At 36.1% G+C, this 16524-nt stretch overlaps 1 protein-coding gene across 1 annotated transcript; it reads right to left on the reverse strand.

Moving 5' to 3' along the window:
• Window positions 1–8813: 8813 nt before the first annotated feature.
• LOC131247120 (F-box protein At5g07610-like) lies at window positions 8814–9872 on the reverse strand. Its single transcript, XM_058247559.1, has one exon. The coding sequence runs from the start codon at window positions 9870–9872 to the stop codon at window positions 8814–8816; it is 1059 nt and encodes a 352-aa protein (XP_058103542.1).
• Between the last annotated feature and the right edge of the window lie 6652 nt (window positions 9873–16524).

Genomic DNA, 16524 nt, shown 5'->3' on the forward strand with positions numbered 1-16524 from the left:
TCTAGTTATAAAATCGCTACATTATGATTATTAGGAGGCATTGCTTAGTTTTTTCTTCGTAATTCTTTAATCTGTGGATGTGGTATCGAACACTTTCTTTAGTTGGAAGGCTCCATGAAGATGCCCTGGCCTGAAAATGGGCCACACATTACATGGATCACTTGTAAATGTAAACCGTTGGGCACTTCTTAAATTTTTTTTTTTCAAATTCTTTTACCAGTACATGAGTAGCTCCGCAAAAGACTGGATCGGCCTAAATATTGGGAATTTCCTAAGCTTGCAAAACCCATTTTTTCAACAATGTAACCAGCACCATTAATTAGGGCAGATCCGGACCTGCAAATAGAAAGTGAATGCTATGCAAGAATGTATCAGATTCTTCTTTTGTCTTCCCCTACAAAAAAGAGCAACCTCAGCTTGACCAAGAGATGCAAGTGCCTGCTCTTGGTGAGACCATTGGTGCCCTGATTAGCTTAGCTCCGACCACGGATAATTTGATATTAGAGAAGCCTTTCAACTCGAAGAAGGGAGAATTGGAAGAATCGTGCATTCCAAGGCTACTCAAAACCTCTTTTAACCAAATCTCTTTTGGAACTAGTGGAAGCACATAGAGAGGAATTAAACAAAGTAGTTATGATCTTACAAGCAAATTCAACATAGGACCCTGAATTTATGTGGAAAAACCTTTGCAGGAAAAAATTATGGCACAAAGCAATAATGCAATATAAATAACAAAGTTACAAGAGATGAAACCTTACTGATTCAAAGACCTAAGAGAAAAATCCTAACTTTTTCTCTCTCCAAAATCCTCTCAAACCCTTAAGCACGTCTTGAATTAACCCTAATCCCAATTACACCCATATATTTAAGCAAAACTGGAAATAAAAACAAATCATGTAAAAATGTGCAAAACTGTGCGATCCGTCGACCCGTCGAGTCGACCAGTCAAAACGCTTCAATTGGTTGGGTCGACCAATCAACTAGAGTTTTTGACTTGTTAAAAACTCCAAAAAATTGTCTAGAGAGTTTTGCCAAAAAAATTAAATATTTTCAATAACTTTCTACTTGTCAATTAGTCAATGATCCCTATTTCAACATAGATTTGAAGCATTCAATTTTCAACAATCTCTACTATAACTTTAATATTTATGCTGCAATACGCCTTATTTGATCCTTCATCTCTATTTATTATTCATTATAGCTCCATAACATCATTTCTCTTGCACACTACGTCTTCACTCTATCTTTGCCAGACCTAGAGAAATCGCACTTCTTTTCATGAACCACATTTGTAAACATATTAACCAAATTCATGCTTATGTGGATATTTTCAAGAGTCACGCCTCATTTCTCAAGCACCTGTTGAATAAAATGATGACGCATGTCAATATGTTTAGTTTTAGAATAGTAAACTAAGTTTTTTGCCAAATCAATCGCTCTTTCGTTATCACAATTAATCGGCACGACCTCCTACCGAAGCCCCCACTGATTTATTATACCCTTTAGACAAACTGCTTCATTGAATGCTTCTGTCATTGCCATATATTCAGCTTCAATTGTGGAAAGAGCCACCACAGACTGAAGCTTTGACATCTAACTGGTCACTTCACCTGCTAATACAAATAAGTAGCTGAAAGTTGACGTTCTATTATTCACACTGCTCGTGTAATCTAAATCCACATAGCTTATTAAATTGTCTCTTGATTTTTCAAATACCAAGACATAGTCCTCCATACCTTGAATAATTCGAAGTAACTGTTTCACTACCTCCTAGTGTTACTTGCAAGGGTTAGACATGTATTTGCTAACAGCACCCACCACATGTGAAATATCTGGTCTTGTATATTAAGCTGCTAACCGCACTCGAATAAGGGACATGAGAAATAAATTGTTTTTCTTCATCCATTTCACTATACTACTAAGAAAAAAGTCGAAAATGAGCTGCATGAAGAACGTTGACGGGCTTTGCCTTATCCATCTCATATTTCACCAATACCTTCTCAAGGATTCAGCTTAAGATAACCATATTATGTTATTCTTCTTGTCTATATGTATGTCAATGCCGAAAACCCTCTTTGCAGCCTCTAAATATTTCATCTTAAATGTCCTTGATAGCTGAGCCTTGAGTATGTTAATCTCAGACATGTTATCATTGGCAATAAACATGTTATCAACATACAATACCAAGATAACGAACTTCCCATCACTTAGTGTCTTGAAATAGACATAATGATCATACTCACTCCTGGTAAATTCCTAACTCATCATGAAATAATCAAATTTCTTATACCAAGGCCTAAGTGACTGTTTTCAAGCTGTACAACGACTTCTTTAACCTACAAACCTTGTTCTCTGCTCCTTGTATTTCAAATCATTTCGGTTGCTTCATGTAAATCTATTATTTTAATTTCCTATGGAGGAAAACAGTCTTCATATCTATCTATTCCAACTCGAGATTGTACTAAGCAACCAACGCCAATACTAATCTGACAGATATTTGCTTCACCGCATGCGCGGAGATCTCAATGAAGTTGACACATTTTCTCTGAGCATATCCTTTCGCTACCAACTTTATCTTGTACCTATCATGTTTCTTTCTGAAAATCTACTGGCACCTGATCGCTTTACGGCCTACAGGAAGCTCTACAATCTTCCGTGTCTTCTTCTTGTACAAAGAGTTCATCTCGTCCTGCATCGCTATTTTCCACTTTTCGGCATCTACGTTGTTAATAGAGCCAGACACAAACCAAGCCAACTGTAAAGCTCTACTCAGATTGGTTTGAAAAGGCTCAGCTTGGATTGGTTCGAATAGAAGTTCAAACTAAATCAAGTCTCGGTGTTAAGATCATTTAAAAAACAAACCAAGCTCAAATCAGGGCAGTATCGGCTGAGCTCATCTTGATATAGCTCAGTTTGATTCGGCTTCATTTAGCTTGTAGATTGTATGTACATTGTTTCCTATCTTGTGATCAACTTGAGCGTTTGATATGATTCGATTTTGGGATCATGTCCTAAAATAATATGTAAAAATGGATGGATGCGTGTGGATAATACATATACATGACGACGTGGATAATACATAATACCTATACATGAATGCACATTGTTTCTTGTGGTTTGGTCCACTTGAGCTTTAGATATGATTTGATTTCAGTTCATGTCCTAAAATGATATGTAAAAATGGATGGACGATGTGGATAATACATAAACATGATGGTGGGCCCACAAAGTTTACAAAGTATGCTAAAGCAGGATTCGAATAGCCTTTTTCTCTCTCCAAAACCGTCTCAAACCCTTAAACACGTCTAGCATTAACCCTGATCCCAATTACACTCATATATTTAAGCAAAATCGGACACTACAAGAAAATGGGGCTTTAGCCTCGATTCAAAACTATGGCTAAAAAGGTTAAAAACTGAGGCTAAAGCCTTTAGCCTCAGTTATCCAAACCGAGGTTGAAACCCCCGTGGCTAAAGGCTTTAGCCTAGCAACTGAGGCTAAAATGACTTTTATAGCCTTAGTTCTTCAAGTGAGGCTAAAAGAACCCCTTTAGCTTTAGTTTTCTTGAAATGAGGCTAAATCAAAATTTTAGCCTCCATTGTTTCCAACTGAGACTAAATCCAAATTTTAGCCTTAGTTGCCTTCAATTGAAGCTAAATCTATTTTTAACCTCGGTTCTCAACAATTGAGGCTAAAGTCTTTAACCACGGGAGTTGTAGTCTCAGTTTAGGTAATTGAGGCAAAACTGAGACTAAAGATAGAGTTAGTCGTGTTTCTTTCATTGTACCTGCCTGACAAACATCCTGAATCATTAGCTCCCATGATTTGATTAATTAAAAAACCAAGCATTACAATTGTCATTAACAATGCTCAATTCTCCAAAAAATGAAAGTAGTCCATAGCAATTGAGTAAAAATCATCAAACAAAGATCCAAAATTGAGTTTCATAAAACGTTTGGTACATTGACTTAATATCACCAAAAAAAAATCTATTGCAATGTATTATATTTTGTCATTAAAGGATTTGTCGCAGGCTAGAAAAGAAACATCTACTGGTGATTATGAAATGGGCCATATTTAGAACATTACCACCAGCACAAAACGCATTTCCTTTCCTCTGCAACCATTTGAAACACAACAATTAAAAACATGCCAGACAAAATTTTAGCAAAGAAAAAAAAAAAATTCTAGTCATTTTCCTAACTTAACATTATGATATTAATGGTATGTGATGAAGAATTTAACCATCAAAAATGAAAAAGCATTCAAAACTATTCATCAACATGCCCCAATAACAACAAAAACAACAAGAACTATAAAAAATGTTAACAATTGTTTTGTGGAATTGATGGTGCTTTGCCATCCAAATAACACAAAAGCTCACATCATGACCAGCCATAGGTTGAGAACTCTGTTTTTTGGTTGGCGGCCCAAGCATGGAAACATGAAATCCTCCATCCATGGGTTATACCCTAATGACCTGAGCAATATTAAACATAACTTCCAAGTATAAAGAAGAATGGAAAATGAAATCCACACTCTTCTTCTTCACTCTATCAAAGAGAAAACTCAATAGGCAGGAATTCATTACAAATTCTTAATTTTTTTTTTAGAATTTTCAATTATTTGAAATTTCTCAATTTTTTAAAAATTTCCAATTTTTTTCAAGATTCTCCAAATTCAAAATTCTTATTTTTTTTTTTTCAAAAATTTCAAAATTCTTAATTTTTTTAAAATTCTCAGTTTTTTAAAAAATTCATACTTTTTCATAATTATCATTTTTTTAATCTTAATTTTTCAAAAAAAAGTTAATTCTTAATTTTTTAAAAGTTCTCAAATTTTTAAAAAATTCTTAGTTCTTAGAAAATTCAAAATTCAAATCTTTTTCAAAACTCTCAAATTTTTTTTTTAAAATTCTCAATTTTTTCACAATTGTATCAATTTTTTCAAAAATTCTTAGTTCTTAGAAAATTCAAAATTCAAATCTTTTTCAAAACTCTTAACTTTTTTTCAAAATTCTAAATTTTTTCACAATTGTCTCAATTTTTTTTCAAAATTCTCAATTTTTTCACAATTGTCAAAAATTTTAAAAATTATTGAGTCTTTCAATATTCTCAATTTTTTTCAATATTCTTAAATATAGACTTTTAGCCTCGGTTCCTATGCAATGGATGCTAAAAAGTAGACTTTTGGCCTCGATTCCTATGCAAGTGAGGCTAAAATGTAGACTTTTAGCCTCGGTTCCTATGCAACTGAGGCTAAAAAGTAGACTTTTGGCCTCGGTTGCATAAGGCTAAAAAGTAGACTTTTGGCCTCGGTTCTTATGCAACTGAGGCTAAAAAGTAGACTTTTAGCCTTGGTTCTTATGCAACTGAGGCTAAAAAGTAGACTTTTCGCTTGGGTTCTATGCAACTGAGGCTAAAAAGTAGACTGTTCGCCTTGGTTCCTATGTAACTGAGGCTAAAAAGTAGACTTTTTAGCCTTAGTTTCTTAGCAACAGAGGCTAAAAAACACATTTAGCCTCTAATTTTTCAATTGAGGCTAAAAAATTATGGCTAAAGGTCTATTTTCTTGTAGTGGGAAATAGATACAAATCTCACAAAATTGTGCAACCTGTCGATTAGTCACGTCGACCGGTTGAAATGCTTCAATCGGTCGGGTCGACCTGTTGACCAAAGTTTCCGACCCGTCGAAAACTCCAAAAATTGTTCAGAGAGTTTTCCCAAAAAATCAAATGTTTTTGATAACCTTCAACATGTTGACTGGTCGATGGCCCTTGTTTTAGCATAGATTTGAGGCATCCGATTCTCAATAATCTCACTATCATGGATTGGAATATCCAAAGTAAATTGGCCAATATGGGTGTATAGTATCTGTATCAGCTCGATATGATAAGCAATACGGAGTTATATCGACCTTACTTAGAAATGGGCAACGTCGGCATGCTTGAATTTGAAAAATCTTCTAAAAAAATTTCTCTATTTATTCCAAGTCATTTTTAAACCATGGAAGAAGTTTAGAAAATCATTTTAGACTAGGTCTAGGCCAATTTCCAGGACCAAAACAAAAAATTTTGAGTGCAATTTGTTGAATGAATATGGAGCATGCCCTTATGGAAAAAAATTACCAAAAGAGTAAATCATCACTTTTTCTTTTTTCTTTTTTTTTTTTTTAATGATGGGCGCCAAATTATATTGTATTTGTGTTCAATTAGATCCCATTTGGCTGACTTTAAACAGGTCAAACTCATGGAGAGCATTCTCATAAAAAAAAAAAAGGTCTAATAAAACATTATATGCATGTATAAAAAAAAATAAAATGATAGATTTTTAAATCTCTTCAGTGCCCTTGTATTTTTCTTAATTATTTAGTTTAAAACAATCCAATTAATACAAGCCCATTCAATTCGATATGCGAGCTGGTACTAATTCATGATGCCCGCATCATATTGTTTTTCAACTGGGCCATTACAACCTTTGATACTGATATCAGAACCATGCCACTGACAAAAAACAAGAAGCCAAATCTTAGGGCATTAGCCAACCTTAATACCATAGTTAATCACCTCCTCTTTTGACAAGAATATTGATCTAATTGGCTCTAGATGAGGAGACTGGTCCCAAAGGAGACATATGCAGCAATGCAGCTACTAGTTGAACTCTGTAAGAAAAGGGACCATCCGTATAATCTTCATCCAACCAGCTCTCTTCTTATCCAAGGAACATCAATTAATGAGAGTTCAATTTTCTCATACATAATATTGAAATGAGAAGGAATGTAAAATGGGATTTTCTTTCCCAAATGGAAGGACAATTGTGCTTTTGGCTCACCCACTTAAGGTTAAATTACAGATTTAAGGATGCGGTTGAGGTCCACATGTTTTAACATGGGACCCATTGATTCACCCTAAGGCTAGCTAGTAGTGGCTGAGACGGTCCATCAAGTGGTTCCCTAATTGGGCCTAACACACAAAAAAAAAAGGATGTTTAATTGAAGTTTTTTAACCATTGAGCTTTTGTTTTAACTAATAAAATTATTTTATTGTACTTGATGGATATTTGGGTGTTGAGCTCTTGTGGTATATCTCTTAGGCCCGCATTAGCTTATGGGCAAGACTGAATAGCACTTGGCAGTGGAGGGATTTAGTTAGTGCATAGATAAGGTAACTTTACAAACTTATTTTAGTCAAAATCCAGCCCTATTTTCAGTGCAAAATGTGAAAGTTATCTGCTCAAAATTTTCCTATGAAATTATTCAAGTCTATAATGTTCTAAATTAGATAGTGTTCTAGCATCAATAATATGGAACTTTCTCAAAAAACTTGCATGGAACCAACCATGCAAAGCTGGGTGTTTCTTTTCTTTCTTTCTTCTTTCTTCCTCTTCTTCCTACTTTCTTTTCCTTTTTTTCCCCCCTTTTTCTTTTTTGCTAATATTATGCAAAGCTGAGTATGAAACATCAGTACAGTAAAACAGTGTTCAATTCTGCTTTTTATGAAAGGTGAAGATATCAGTCAAGATATCCATCAATGAGGGTGTTGCCAAGTGGCTTGAATGATGCAGCCTTGTTTGGTAGACGCATAAACTGAGTTTATCCCATTTTAGTTAACAATAATTATGTACTAGATATCAGCATCCCTAACACATAACTACCATTAATTAAAATGAGATACACTCATTTTTCTGCGTTGACCAAACAAAGCCTAAGATTTCCAGTGGAAGGTTTTGCAGAGTTCAGTATAGATTTGAGATAAGCCCAACAATTTTATTTTATTTCATTCAAAAAATGGACATGCATTGAGTATGAAGGCCTCTTGATCCAATCCACACTTCTCTTGATTTTAATGGTTCTATTGGCAAGAGATTCATATATGGAATTTTCTTAACTGGAGTTATCATGATTTGCCTTCCAATCTTCAGCATTGTTTGGAGACACTAATGTTTTTCTAGTCTCCTCACAAATGCACTCCCTTCTCCAACCACACAAATATCACCAGCATGGCAGGTATGTAGGTTTAAATCACTGCAGAAACCAGCCATAGAGCCACTGGAACTGAGCAAGGCTACAAAAAACAGCCTCGTACATGACAGATTTCAAAACCATCACAAAAAACAGCCTCACACATGACAGATTTCACATTATTTTTTTTTCTTTCAAAAAATGGATATGCATTGAGTATGAAGGCCTCTTGATCCAATCCACACTTCTCTTAATTTTAATGGTTCTATTGGCAAGAGATTCACATATGGAATTTTCTTAACTGGAGTTATCATGATTTGCCTTCCAATCTTCAGCATTGTTTGGAGACACTAATGTTTTTCTAGTCTCCTCACAAATGCACTCCCTTCTCCAACCACACAAATATCACCAGCATGGCAGGTATGTAGGTTTAAATCACTGCAGAAACCAGCCATAGAGCCACTGGAACTGAAAGGCTACAAAAAACAGCCTCATACATGACAGATTTCAAAACCATCACATCCACATAGAATTACCTCTACTAGAAATAAAATTTCATTCTCTTTGAGTAGATGCTAGACTGCAAGTAAACTAGAAAACTTGAGATAATAACTCACAGAATTACCACTAGTAAATAAAAAGCATAAATAAAGCACACAAACATTTTCTCAGTTTTAGGCTGCATCTGGATATAATATTGAATTGAGTTGGGATAAACTCCTCAAATGGAATGCAAATGACCAAATTGCAGTTACCTCTTGTGAGTCTTCTGTTGATCTCATTCCTTCTTATTTTTTTCATAGCTTCCTTCATATGGGGATTAAACAACTCTTCATCCTTTATCATTCTGCTTGCTATGGCGACTCGACGAGGCTATATGAGAAAGGGTAGATGTCCAAAATAGGTTCTTCAAATGGATATGCACAAACCTCCTTCAACATTCCAGTAGCAAGATTGTACAACAAAATACTTCCTTTATACATTAAATACACAATCCCAAAATCATCGTTAAAAGCACGAGGTGAAAAGAATTTGGAATGCCCCATGAACATCTTCCTCAACGTTGGAGCCATAAGGATAGCACTATGCTTCAGCTGCCACTCAAAGATATGTTGATCGCGATTATAGTTTCGATCTTCCATGTGGAGGACCCATATGTTAATTCCATGTTCATCGCATTCACAATAGTGCAAAAACCCTTCTGAGTCCCAAATGCACATCTTGTATGTGTACCTATACGTTTTATGCGTTGGAAGTTTGATGAGCTTACAGTAATCATCCTCTAAATGGTAGATCAATATGTAATTCCCCCATATCCAATGAATAGCTCCTTTCAAAGAAACAGAGTGGGCATGGGGCACATTATAAATGTAAGAAAAACGTGGAATTTCCAGCTCTATTTCTTTCCATTGGCAAGTTTGAGAAGAATAGATCTCCATATCAAAACTGTCAATACGACCATTGTAAAAGAAGCGTATTACTTTGTAATTCTTCCCATTAGAAGCCAAGGAGGCGTGAGCCGTCAACATGCCAAAGCGAGAATGGGGAAGCTGCAGTGTATGCTTGGTAGTGGGATTATATACATATAACCTCTCTAACCAACCCTTTTTAAGGAGAAGCAAGCCATTGCGAGAATCAAGAATCAAACACTTCTTCTCTGAAGAGAAGCCAAGGGAGTGATTGAGAAAGGCGCTTCCCTCCTTATCAACTCGAAAAAAAGTCGTTTGGATAGTGTTATCGAATCGAGAAATGCATTGGCAAAGAAACCCTACATCCGTTGTTTTTGGCAATACACGGTAAGAAATTAGAGCATACCATCCTTTGGATACACACTTGAATCTGGAAAGAGTCTTCTTCGGAAAGCGTGAGAGTATGTCCACCAAAATGTCTTCACAGAAAATGCCATCTTCCATCTCTTCCTCTATCTAGCAAGGAGAAGAGGGTTTGTACAAATGCAAAGACGGGAATCTATTACTGAAAGGAGAAGGAGAAATAAAAACCTGGAAATGGAAATCCCAAATCGTGATTTCCTAAAGCCTGCAGAAATGTGAATCAAAAACACCTTTTCTAGGCATTGGATCTGAGATGGATGGAGAGAACCAGCAACTTATTTTTCTTGTATTTCTTTATTTCATGCGATGGAGGAATCGGTTCCAGGCAGGGTTTGATTGAGAAAAGAAAAGTTAACAATGGAATGAATCCAGCAAGCCGTAAACGCCTAACTCGCGTTGCAGCGAATCTTTAAGAAGGCAAGACGTTTTGGAAGTGGGAAACTGACTGTACTGACCTCGCAGGTTGGGCAAATTACCTAGAAAGCTACGAGATTCCATATATCCTAAGAGTAGCCTTATGCTAAGCTTTTGAAAATTACTTGGACCAAAATGCCTTTGTCCTTGTTTTAGTAGTTGGTTGTACCATTTTCTAGGGAATAAGAAGTTATGTCATATTTAATATCAATAAATTGTTGTGTACGGGACCTTTATTTTGTGCATGGGCAAAGACGAAACTCGTGGGGCTCGCATTGATGTATGTGTATAATCCATCTCGCCCATCCTTTTTACTGTGTCATTTTAGTTCTAAGGCCCAAATATCAACCTTATCTAGAGCTCGTATGGGCCACATAATAGAAAATAATGGTGGCAATGAAACCCACTGTTAAAACTTTTCAGGCTCACTATGATGTTTGTTTGAAGTGGACATTACCCAAGTCAGGACTTTTTAGGTCCACGACGAGCAAGTTGACAAGGTAGATGGAACGGATCACCCCATTGTAGGCCTTACGCTATTGTACCAATGGTTGTCCTCTCATTTGGTAGTAAAAGAAGTAAACATGTAACTACCGTGACCTATATCACATGAGAACAACAACCCATATAACGTGATAACTACGACCCATGCAACCACGACCCATATAACATGACAACTACGACCCATGACAATTACGACTCTTATCACATTACAACCACGACGTATATAATATGACAACCACAACCCATATCACACGAAAACCACAACCCATTTAACATAAGAACCACGACCCATATCACACGAAAACCACGACTCATAAAACATGAGAACCACGACCCATATAACACGAGAACCATGATCCATATAACATGAAAACCAGAGCTATCCTGTGGTGTGTTCCACCTTAGATTTATATCCATCTCATTTTTATTTTTGGGATCAAGCCATAAAATGATCTGTAAAACACAGATGAACGGTATTCTGACTAGAGAAGTGAGAGTGCAACTTTAGAAAACGATCGTGGTTGTCATGTTATAGGGGTAGGGGTTTTCTTGTAAATGGGTCGTGGTTTGCATGAGTTGTAGTTTTCATGTTGCAAGGGTCATGATTTGCATGAGTTGTAGTTTCCATGTTGCAAGGGTCATGAATGTCATGAGGTATGGGTCGTGGTTGTCATGTTATATGGGTCGTGGCTGTTGCATGTTCACCACCACCCATATAACATGACAACTATAACCCATGATAACCACGACCCATATAACATGACAACCACGAGCTATAACTCTTATCAGGTTATATGGGTCGTGGTTGTCATGCACAGAGTTTTTGATCAGGCTAAAACAAGACATTCTCAACAGAGTTATTCAGCTCGCTGGGTGCCCATTGAAGAAAATTGTTATTAATATTATATTGTTAATTGAGTCGTGGTTGTCATGTTATATGAGTCGTGGTTGTTACTACATATGAGTCGTGGTTTCCCATGGAGTCGTCATTGTTATGTTATATGGGTCGTAGTTTTCAAGGGTTGTTGTTTTCATTTTAGGGCCAAGGCCTATAAAATGAAGACTACGACCCATATAACACGACAACCACGACCCTTATCTCATGACAACCACGACCCATGACAACTATGACCCGTATCACATTACAACCACGACCCCTACCACATTACAACAACCTGATGCGACTTATGCTACTATACAGATATCGTTTGCACGACTATGGTATGACTTGCACTAACTTGGTGACTACATGGTATAAACATACATAAGATCCTTACTATCCATCAGATGAAACAATCTATTTATACTGTGGATACTAAATTTCATTCAAATATAAATCTTAAATGGACCATAGCGTGGAGAATGAAGTAGAATTCTGAGTAAAATTTTCAATCTCAATTGTTTCCCATGGAATAGCCCGCCTGACGTTTTTCAAATATGAGATGACTATTGATAGACTGCAGGAGCAGAAAATGTAGGCTATATGGGTCGTGGTTGTCAGGTTATATAGATTGTTGTTGTTATGTTATATGGGTTATGGTTGTCATGCTAAATGGGTTGTGGTTGTGATCTTATATGGGTCGTGTTTGTCATTTCCTGCTCCCAGATTGCATGACAATCATGACCTATATATGCACACATGAGATCCTTACCATCCATCAAAGGTAGAAAAGTAACGTGTCTTTCATATCAAAACTAGCTTGGCATTTTTTGAATATGAGATGACTATTGATAGATTGCAGGAGCAGGAAATGCAGGCTATATGGGTCGTGGTTTGAATAGGTCGTAGTTGTTATGTTGCATAGGTTGTGATTGTCATGTTATATGGGTCGTGCTTGTCATGTTATATGGGTTATAGTTGTCGTGGATCGTATTTATCATGTTATGTGGGTCGTGGTTGTCATGTTATATGTGTTATAGTTATCATAGATCGTAGTTATCATGTTATGTGGGTTGTGGTTGTCATGTTATATGGGTTGTAGTTATTATGGATCGTAGTTATCATTTTATGTGGGTCATGGTTGTCATGTAATATGGGTTGTAGTTGTCATGGATCGTAGTTATCATGTTATGTGAATCATGGTTGTCATGTTATATGGGTTTTAGTTGTCATGGATCGTAGTTATCATGTTATGTGGATCGTGGTTGTCATGTTATAATATGAGTTGTAGTTATCATGGATTGTAGTTATCATGTTATGTGGGTCGTGGTTGTCATGTTATATGGGTTGTAGTTGTCATGGATCGTAGTTATTATGTTATATGGGTTATGGTTGTCATGTTATATGGGTCTTGGTTATGATGTTATATGGGTCGTGGTTGTCATGTTACATGTGTCGTAGTTGCCATATAAGTCGTAGTTGCTATGTTATATGGGTCGTGGTTGTGGTTTACAATGTGTTCACTTCCTTTTCTACCAAACCATTGGTACCATAACTTAAGGCCCCCACAATGAGGTGGATGCCTTACTCCTAAAATGACACGGTATAGATTATGGACGCCATGAATTATAAATGACATGGATTCCTTACCCTTAAAATGACACAGCCAAAAGGATGGGCGGCATGGATTATGGATGGCATGGATGAAACACATAAGCACTGAGCACCAGCTATTGCCTGGTGGTGGGGGGAGTAGCCGATCCGTCACTTTCTCGGGAGAGTAGCTACTCTATCACTCCAGGACTGTATGACTTTTGAACCAAGGACAAGGGCATTTTGGTCCAAGTAATTTTCTAAAGCTTGTCAGAAGACCACTCTTAGGATATATGCAATGTCGTAGCTTTCTAGGTAATTTTCCCAAACTTCGAGGTCAGTACTGTCCATTTCCCTTTGAAATATTTAGGTAATCGCATGTCCAACGAGTTGGACTATATGATTAGGTCCATAAGCATTTAAGCACATTGAAATATTGTTAAGAAACACCGGTTCAGCTATACATCAAGTTCGATCAGCATGGAAACTCATAATTAATTTCATTTAATAAAGCTAAAGTGAGAAGATAAAAAGGGTCCTCGGTTTCAATTTATGCCAAATCTATTAAGACCATCATTCAGATCACTCCTTGTTAGGTCCAAGATTCAAAAAAATAAGCCTTATTTGTGATTAAGGTGGACCACTCAATTAAAAAATAGTGTATAAGGCAAAGCTCATCCATTCCAAAGTATTTTCCTCGGTGTGACCCACATGAATCACTAATTAGCCTAATTTTTGTGCTGAAGATCATATTTTAGTTTGACATCCAATGGTTAGAGTGGATTCAATATAATAATCACAATGGAACTGTATAAATCAAAAGTGGATGTCTCTCTCCCCAACTGTTTCCATTATTGTGGTGGATTATGGGATGGTCCCTCTTTTTTTTTTTTTTATTATTATTTTAAAAGCTCTAAGGCGAACATGGAATTACACATCTAATGGTTGAAATAGATCTTGCATATATATATATATATATATATATATATATCATGTTGTCTAATAAAAAATCCAGGAGCATCAGTAAAATTCCCTTACAACCAAACATATCCATAGTGTGCCCAAGCTAGGCAAATGGGTCAATTACTCAATTGCTCAAACTGTTGAACCAATGGAACCAAAGCCTAAAGTATGTTTTGGATTGGAATATCATGAGCATTTAATTGTTAGCCTTTTCTTTCCATATTATGCTTGTTTTACTTTCTGTTGATAGTCTTGTTGGAGGACCAGGAAAGTACACAGAGAGGAATCAAGTGAAGTAATTCAATCGCACCAAGCAAGTACAATGCAAAAACAACAATTTTAATGTGGAAAAATCCTTTCGGGAAAAAACCACGGCACAAAACGATAGTAAACACTATGAAAGTAGAAATTAGAAGAAATAGAGAGAATACCTGATTCAAACAAGCCTCGAATCTCCCTTACAAGCCCTTTCAAACCCTAGAAACGAATTAGAAAGCTTAAGATGCTTCCTAATCCTGATTATATTTTTATATATAGCATCTAGGAGAATCTCAATCAAAATCAGAAACAAATTTCACAGATGCACAACTCTACGTAAATTTGTGCATATATTCGATGGTACATTCGATAGGACTTTAATGGTATTGATTAAACCGTCGATGACATTAAACCCACTTTGATGTCATCAAACTAATACCAAAATGTTCCAGCGACTAAATATGAAAATTTGAATTTTATTAATGACATCGACCAGGCCTTCGATAACATCGAATGACCTTCGATGTCATCAAAAAAAGGTCCTAAAGTGTCAAGCAACTAATTTGAATTATTCCGAATATTTCTGATGGCATCGAGCCAATTTAGATGACATTGAAACTGTCATCGACGGGCTGTTGAATTTACAGATTTAAGACAGATATCAACAAGTCTATTTAGAATCCATTAATTATCAACAAGTCTATTTAGAATCCATTAATTGAAGGGTTATGATATTTCAGCCTAAGAGAGATTCCATGGGCAATTGGAGCCCCATCAGACAGTGATTTCAATCACAATAAAAAAAAAAAAAAGAAAAAGAAAAAAAAGAGGCCCCACTTGCATGGACTGGGGAATCAAGAAAACAAAAAACAAAAAACTGGAGCTTTGTTAGAGTATGTCTGGATCATCGACGGGCTGTTGAATTTACAGATTTAAGACAGATATCAACAAGTCTATTTAGAATCTATTAATTATCAACAAGTCTATTTAGAATCCATTAATTGAAGGGTTATGATATTTTAGCCTAAGAGAGATTCCACGGGCAATTGGAGCCCCATCAGACAGTGATTTCGATCACAAAAAAAAAAAGAAAAAGAAAAAAAAGAGGCCCCACTTGCATGGACTGGGGAATCAGGAAAACCAAAAACAAAAAACTGGAGCTTTGTAAGAGTATGTCCGGATATACTACTGTATATACATGCATTGGAAATTTAACCTTTGGATTTTGGTAATCTTTCAATCATTCAAACCGTTTGTATGATGGTCCTCACCTTGGATGGATGATGGATAAAAGAAAGTATTCTTACATTATAATAGTTAAATCCTTGATCATTTGACTTTTACCTTATCAATATGAGTGGTCTCCTCAACCTTTGAATAATTAAAGGATTCAAATATTTCAACCCCATGACTTTTTGGATATCCTATCTCAGTGGAGGTCCATCAGATAAACAATCATAGAAAAGGACCACAATCTAATGGCTAAAGTCCTGACCTATCTTACTCCAGAAATCAGGCGTGTATTCAAGACCTCAAGAACTCTTTTTATTCTTTCAAAGCACGAGCCTTTGTCTGCATGCACTAATAAATACACTAGTAATATATGCAACTAAAATCAAGCCATCCAAAAATGTGGGTCTCCTCTTTTCTGGGTATGTTAAAGTAATACTCATTTAGTTTCCTAACCGGCAGATTGGTTGACATCAATGGACAGTTAATAAAGAGCCCAAATTCAGAATTAAAACATCTGTTAATATATCAAAACTTGAAATCATTTAATACACCAGATTTAATGTTCATGGATCCATGCGAATTGAAGTGTTTAATTTGAGATGTAAGTGCAAGTGTTTTAAGGGTTGGAATCCCTACAACCTGTTATATGCATGATGTTGGACGGGTAAAGGGCAAGTCCATGGATGACCATGATCGCACAAATTCAGGCTGGAGGGGTCTTGATTAGGCACAAATAGCTTACACATGTACTATAATTTTGGACAGCTATAACTTTGTAATAGATTATCCATTTTGTGCATAAAATATATTATTAGAAAGCTTTCAACAAGCTCCACGCTTCACCAACCTCCCAGGTTAGTTTCCCTTTAAATGGTTGCACAAAATTTA

This window comes from Magnolia sinica, chromosome 5, assembly GCF_029962835.1.
Source record: "Magnolia sinica isolate HGM2019 chromosome 5, MsV1, whole genome shotgun sequence".
Taxonomy (NCBI): Eukaryota; Viridiplantae; Streptophyta; class Magnoliopsida; order Magnoliales; family Magnoliaceae; genus Magnolia; species Magnolia sinica.

What these genes read in the sequence shown, in the direction of transcription:
- LOC131247120 (XM_058247559.1), bottom strand. Translation starts at nt 9,872, where the DNA reads ATGGAAGATGGCATTTTCTGTGAAGACATTTTGGTGGACATACTCTCA.